We start from the raw sequence: 6,377 nt of genomic DNA on the forward strand, positions 1-6,377 counted from the left end.
CCCAGTCCCGCTTCCCGCGAGGTCCCAGGTGCAGCAGGAGCGGGTGGCCGCTTGGCCACAGGAGGGCAGCAGCGGCCCTTCCTGACCCCACCCCGAGCACCTCTTAACTTTCCCGACGCCGGTCCTCCCCTAGGGGATTGAAGGCTGGGCAGAGTCTGAGTCCACCCGGGTCGTGCTCGCCCCGCTCGCCCGGCTCCTCCGCAGTCCAGGAATCTCCCCGTGGCTCTCCCCGACCTGGAGGGGTGGACGCCCCTGGCCCCCAGTCCCCGGCCTGCGGAGGGAGCCGGCGGCTGCGGCCCTGCGCGGGGCCGGGGCGGGCCGAGCCAAGGGCCGCCCCCGGCCGACCCTCCCCCTGCCGGGCCCGCCCTCCCCGCCGCGGCGCTGGAGGAGGGCGGGGCGGGGCGGGGCCCTGGGGTCAGTCTGAGCCTCCGGCACCGGCCGCGCAGCTGGAGGCGGCGGAGCGGAAGGTACCCTGGGCCGGGGCTGCGGGCGGTGGGGCGTCTTGGGAACTCGTCCCCGGGAGAGCACTTTCCCTTCCTCGCTGGCCCGGAGATCGGGGCCCGTGCGAGGAGGGGCTTCGGCCTGGGCGTGGACCCCGTTCCCTCCAAGCAGAGTCGGCATCCGGGCTGGGCGGTGGTCGGACCGCGTCGGCCCCTCCCCGGGCTGCAGCGAGGGGGCCCGGACCTGCCGGCAGGGGCTCTGGCCTCCTGAGGTCCGAGTCGGAGCCCCTTCCCCTCTCCTCCCAGCTTCCCGGAACCTGCCCCGCTGGGCGAGGGGCGAGGGAACCTCAACTCAGACGCCCCAGCCCCCAGGGTGGGCGGCCGCAGGGGACCTAGAGTGGGATGGGGTGGAAATTTCTCCAGGCCAGGAGGGAGGTATGGCGGGAATAGGGGCGGGATGTGACCATTGGGACCTGCCACTGTTCGGCAGGGTCTGGACGCCGCCCTAGACGGTTCCTGGAGCCCGCTTGTGTTGAGGATAAGGGAGATGGGGAAGGATCCAACTCTGTTTGTGGTGTGTGTGTGTGTGTGTGTGTGTGGAGAGAGAGAGAGAGAAAATGAGAATGAGAATCCTCCTTCTTCATACTCGAACCAAGAAAGAGTATCCTGGGGTTTGGGACTGGCATCCTGAGGCCGAGTCCCGCCCTCACTCTGGTTTTAAAGTTGAGAATGCAGTATCTCTTGGTATCTCCAGAATGGATTCCTTCCCTAGGTGTAGGGTGGGCCGGCAAAGTCAACCGGCCGCTCTGGATCATCTGGGAATTCAAGAGAGCGATTGGAGAGAGGTCTGATGTATCCACACTGTCTTGTCTTGGGGAAGGCCCCAGAAGTTCCAGGCTCCATTCCAGGCCCTGTGTGGGGCTCAGTTGCCCCTCTTAAGGGGTCAGTGGGACAGTCCCTCTGGGGCTGCATCTCACAGGGAGTTGTCCATGCCATCTTGGCCTTGGGCCTAGTGTCCTGGCCTGGGCTGCCTGCTGTTCCGGCCCAATCATAGCCTGGAGGGAAAGTCTTCTAATTGGGCTGGAGGCTCCAGGTCCCTTAACGCATGCCTCAACCCCGGGTTTCTGTCCTCTGCCTCCTACCACTCTGGTGCCGTCTGAATTACCCTGCTGGGGGGACAGCAGTGGCATACTCATGCCTAAGTGACTGGCTTTCACCCCAGTAGTGATTGCCCTCCATCAACACTGCCCACCCCAGGTTGGGGCTACCCCAGCCCATCTTTACAAAACAGGGCAAGGTGAACTAATGGAGTGGGTGGAGGAGTTGGAAGAAATCCCAGCGTCAGTCACCGGGATAGAATTCCCAAGGAACCCTCTTTTTGGAGGATGGTTTCCATTTCTGGAGGCGATCTGCCGACAGAGTGAATGCCTTCTTGCTTGTCTTCTGGGGAATCAGAGAGAGTCCGTTTTGTGGTGGGAAGAGTGTGGCTGTGTACTTTGAACTCCTGTAAATTCTCTGACTCATGTCCACAAAACCAACAGTTTTGTGAATGTGTCTGGAGGCAAGGGAAGGGCCACCCAGGATCTATGTTGAAGGGAAGAGGCCTGGGGCTGGAGTATTCGCTTCCTAAAGGGCAGTGTGAGGTGGTGGTGGGGCGTGGGGAGTAGAGGCGTTCAGTCAGCCCAGTTTGACAGGATGTGGGACTGAGAAAAAGCTAGGTTTGAGGCTGAGATCAGGTTACCGTCGCTTTCTTAACTGCTCCCTGCCTGGTTGGTGCTGGGACTGGCCCTCATTTGTCTCTTGTTTTGGGGCTCCTCCCAGCCCAGACTCTAGCCCCCTCCCCCTTCCCAACAGCCTTGACTTCATCTCAGCTCCAGAGCCCGCCCTCTCTTCCTGCAGCCTGGGAACTTCAGCCGGCTGGAGGTCAGTTCCCCTCCCCAGGGAAGGAGGAAGTGAGGGAAGCTGCGAAGGTGTGATGAACTGTGCAGATGCTCGCCGTGTGTGCTGGGGTGGGGGACACATGGAAGCCCGGGAAGCTGACTCCTTGCCCTGAGTCACAGGGAGGGGTGGGCAGGGCATGTGGGTGAGCTGGACTGAGGGAGGAAGGGGCTGTTCCAGAGTGGGTGGAGGTGATTCCCTGGTGGATTCTTCTCAGTCACTGTGCTGTGGTAGATGTGTGGCTCCCTACAGTGTGGTCATTGTCCCCTGCCGGGGGCTGAGTGACCCAGTGTTGCTGGCAGGCCTAGGAGGAAGGGGGGAGGAAGGCAGCCTGCCCAAACTCGAGCTGTGGGCATTGCTGGGACTGAGCCTCCTTTGTATTACTTGGGGCTTTGGGGACCGGGTGGGGTGGGCCAGGGAAGCTGGCTGGCTGCTACCCCTGTCCTCTGTCTGGGTTTCCCTGCTTCTGCTCTTCTTCCTGCCGCTGAGGTGACATGTCGAAGAGGCACGACTTTGAGTCACACAGTCCTGCTTTGGGTGCTATCCCTGCCCCTTATAAGCCACAGCTCTGAATCTGTGTCTTAACCTCACTGAGCCTTAGTTTCCTAGTTTGTCAAAATGGAAAGTGCACCATCTACCTTCCAGGCATCTGGGGACCGAAGGAGATAATTCCTGCCAAAATGCCCGACAGAGTGCCTGGCACCTAGGGGCTCTATAACTATTCTTCCTTTACCCACCTACCACCTGGTAGCTGGTTCTGCTACTCTGGTCCCAGAGAGGGACTCCTCATTTGTGACTGGACAGGTATGACTTGTGCTGAGGGACAGTCTGTTCTAGCTTGGACCTTAGAGATTATTAAACTGTAAATGCATCAAAATCCTGGTAACCAATGAAGTCTGACTCGAAACCCTGATGTGTGAAGTAGATAGAAGCTTGCTCCCTGGATGTCCCGCATCCCTGAGCAGCTCTCTAGCTACCTGGAGTCCCCAGGTTGGCAAGTGGATTAGATTGAAACTCATGTTTTCCAGCTCCCAAGTGGGGTCATCATCCACCTCCCACCACTGTATTCTAACCCATCGAGGGAGACCTGTCCCTGACCCAGAGATTAGGTTGTCGCACAATTGGTGTTTTGCCAGAACATGCCTGAGCAAGCCCCCTGTCCCTTTGCTAGATGCCTTGGTTTCCAGGGAGGTTTGGGGGCCCTAGAGAAGTGTTTTTGGACTTAATGGCTTTTCCTCAAATCCCCAATACGTCTTTCCTGGCAGCCCCACCATGGCTGCAATCCGAAAGAAGCTGGTGATCGTTGGGGATGGTGCCTGTGGGAAGACCTGCCTCCTCATCGTCTTCAGCAAGGATCAGTTTCCGGAGGTCTACGTCCCTACTGTCTTTGAGAACTATATTGCGGACATTGAGGTGGACGGCAAGCAGGTGAAGGCAGAAATGCCCTTCCCACCCCACCCTGAGACCCTGCCCCCCAGTCACTGAATGACCTAGTATGTCCTTCCCCATTCCTACCCCTGTCCTTGCTTCATTCTCCCTGCTGGAACCAGTAAAAGTTAGGAAGTAAATCTGCAGTCTTAAAAAACCTGGATATACTTTCTGGTTCTCCCACAGACTGGCTCTGTAACCTGGGCCGAGTCCCTTTGCCTCTGGGTTTAAGCTCCCCCACCTGCAAAATGGGGATGATGGTAAGACCTCCCTCAAAGGGTTGTTGTGAGAATTAACCAAAATAATGGTGCTCACAGTGGCAACTCAAGGGTCAAACACGTCTTAGATTTCTTTAACAAACTGACCTAATTTATGTTGTGGGACAGTGATTAATATAATGCCTGGCGCATAGCAGGTGCTCAAATAAAGAAGTTCAGTGAGCCCGAAGGACAGTGGTTTCAGGGGACCTTTGGGTGGCAGGGTTGGGGCCCTCAGGCCAGCTACTCACTGGCCCTGTGTGTCAGGTGGAGCTGGCTCTGTGGGACACAGCAGGGCAGGAAGACTATGATCGACTGCGGCCTCTCTCCTACCCGGACACTGATGTCATCCTCATGTGCTTCTCCATCGACAGCCCTGACAGCCTGGGTGAGGGGATTGGAGGGAGGGGACTGAGAACCCCTTGGAATCAGCCAGAGGTCTCGTGCCTTGGCCTGTCTTCAGTCATCTTCAGAGGTGGGGGTGGGGATGCAGGGGAGCACTCAGGCCCTGTTGGTCTCCTTTACTGTGGTAACTGGCCCTCTGAGGGCATACTACTGTTGAGGTTTTGAGCTGTGAAAAGGACCATCATGCTGAATGGCTTCTAAGACTGCTCTGGGAAGATGAGGGCCCCCCCAGGGGAGCTTTCTAGCTTAAGTGGAGGCACCGACACCTGTTGGCACATGTCTACACAGAAAACATTCCTGAGAAGTGGACCCCAGAGGTGAAGCACTTCTGCCCCAACGTGCCCATCATCCTGGTGGGGAATAAGAAGGACCTGAGGCAAGACGAGCACACCAGGAGAGAGCTGGCCAAGATGAAGCAGGTGGGTATGGCTGCCAGGCTGGAGCCCCTGGGGAAGAAGGCACCCTCTGAGGGGTTGCAGACGGGCAAAGGGAACTTCTCTCCAGCTACTGCCGTGTGTTAGGGGAAACAGTAATATCTCCTGGTGAGGGAGGACCCATAGGGTTGTGTCTGATGAGGTATCAGAATGAAGTGACTTGTCCAAAGTCACTTGGCATTTTTATTTATTCCAGTTAATTGTCCATTCCGTTCAGAATTGGGACTATTAAGATGATTAAGAAAATCTGCCCTCGGGGAGACAGCTTATGTTTCACCTGGGGTACCCAGGCTGTGCCATCAGAGTGCCCCTGGGGGAGGTGTAGGGATGTGGATGCGGGAATGAGGGCAGGCATTGTGTAAGTGGCTGGAAGAAGGCATGTGAGAGCTGGCTTATTCAGGGACCTGTAAGTGGCTCTCTAGCCAGAGGACTAGAGTTTATTAGAGAAAGCTGTCAGGATAAGAAATGCAAAGATAATTATGGCAGTTTCAAACTGGGGAGATGTTAGGTCTGTGTGTTAGAAAAATAATTCTGACTGGAAGAGAGTGAGGATGGAGGCAGAGCAGTCAGGGGGTGGGAGACGCTCATTCAGGCAAGAGAACCAGGGGCTGTGTGTGGGAGGAGGTGGGGCTGCATGGGAATGGAGGGAGTAGACTGGAGGGATTTTTGGATCCCTGGCCACGCAGCTGCCCAGGGTAGCTGGGGCCTGGGCGCTTTCTGGGTCAGGGCTGGAGGAGGAGGCATTTGTTCCAGCTGCTACACTTATGGGTGAGGCAGGAGAGGTTCATGTAGTCACCAGCTTCCTTTGACCCCTCATCTTCTGTCTTCTCAGGAGCCCGTTCGGTCTGAGGAAGGCCGGGACATGGCGAACCGGATCAGTGCCTTTGGCTACCTTGAGTGCTCAGCCAAGACCAAGGAGGGAGTGCGGGAGGTGTTTGAGATGGCCACTCGGGCTGGCCTCCAGGTCCGCAAGAACAAGCGTCGGAGGGGCTGTCCCATTCTCTGAGATCCCCAAGGCCTTTCCTACATGCCCCCTCCCTTCACAGGGGTACAGAAATTATCCCCCTACAACCCCAGCCTCCTGAGGGCTCCATGCTGAAGGCTCCCCTTTTCAGTTCCCTCCTGCCCAGGACTGCATTGTTTCCTAGCCCCGAGGTGGTGGCACGGGCCCTCCCTCCCAGTGCTCTGGGAGCCAGGCCTATGCCCTGCCCTTCCTCAGGGCCCCTGGGGATCTTGCCCCCTTTGACCTTCCCCAAAGGATGGTCACACACCAGCACTTTATACACTTCTGGCTCACAGGAAAGTGTCTGTGGTAGGGGACCCAGAGTCCCAGGCCCCTGGAGTTGTTTTCAGCAGGGGCCTTGTCTCTCACTGCATTTGGTCAGGGGGGCATGAATAAAGGCTACAGGCTCCAACGTGTGTGGCAGCTTTCGGTCTTTCCCTCTGGGTGCTTGGTGTCCCATCTCTTTTCATGT

The 6,377-nt window shown here is 57.6% G+C and overlaps 1 protein-coding gene across 4 annotated transcripts; it reads left to right on the forward strand.

Annotated features, from left to right (window-relative positions):
* Positions 1 to 130: 130 nt before the first annotated feature.
* On the forward strand, positions 131 to 6,317 carry RHOC (ras homolog family member C). Of its 4 annotated transcripts, XM_055355153.2 has the most exons (7): positions 342 to 467; positions 2,295 to 2,363; positions 3,024 to 3,182; positions 3,644 to 3,806; positions 4,331 to 4,451; positions 4,757 to 4,887; positions 5,735 to 6,317. In XM_055355153.2, exons 4-7 carry the CDS (start codon positions 3,651 to 3,653, stop codon positions 5,906 to 5,908), a joined length of 582 nt encoding a protein of 193 aa, XP_055211128.1. In that variant the 5' UTR covers positions 342 to 467; positions 2,295 to 2,363; positions 3,024 to 3,182; positions 3,644 to 3,650; the 3' UTR covers positions 5,909 to 6,317. The 4 variants fall into 4 exon arrangements, with proteins under 4 accessions (XP_004026411.1, XP_055211128.1, XP_004026414.1 ...); XM_004026365.4 differs by lacking the exon at positions 3,024 to 3,182 and having other exon boundaries at positions 2,295 to 2,410; XM_004026361.4 differs by lacking the exon at positions 3,024 to 3,182.
* Positions 6,318 to 6,377: the final 60 nt, after the last annotated feature.

The sequence above is a fragment of the Gorilla gorilla genome, chromosome 1, assembly GCF_029281585.2.
Source record: "Gorilla gorilla gorilla isolate KB3781 chromosome 1, NHGRI_mGorGor1-v2.1_pri, whole genome shotgun sequence".
Taxonomy (NCBI): Eukaryota; Metazoa; Chordata; class Mammalia; order Primates; family Hominidae; genus Gorilla; species Gorilla gorilla.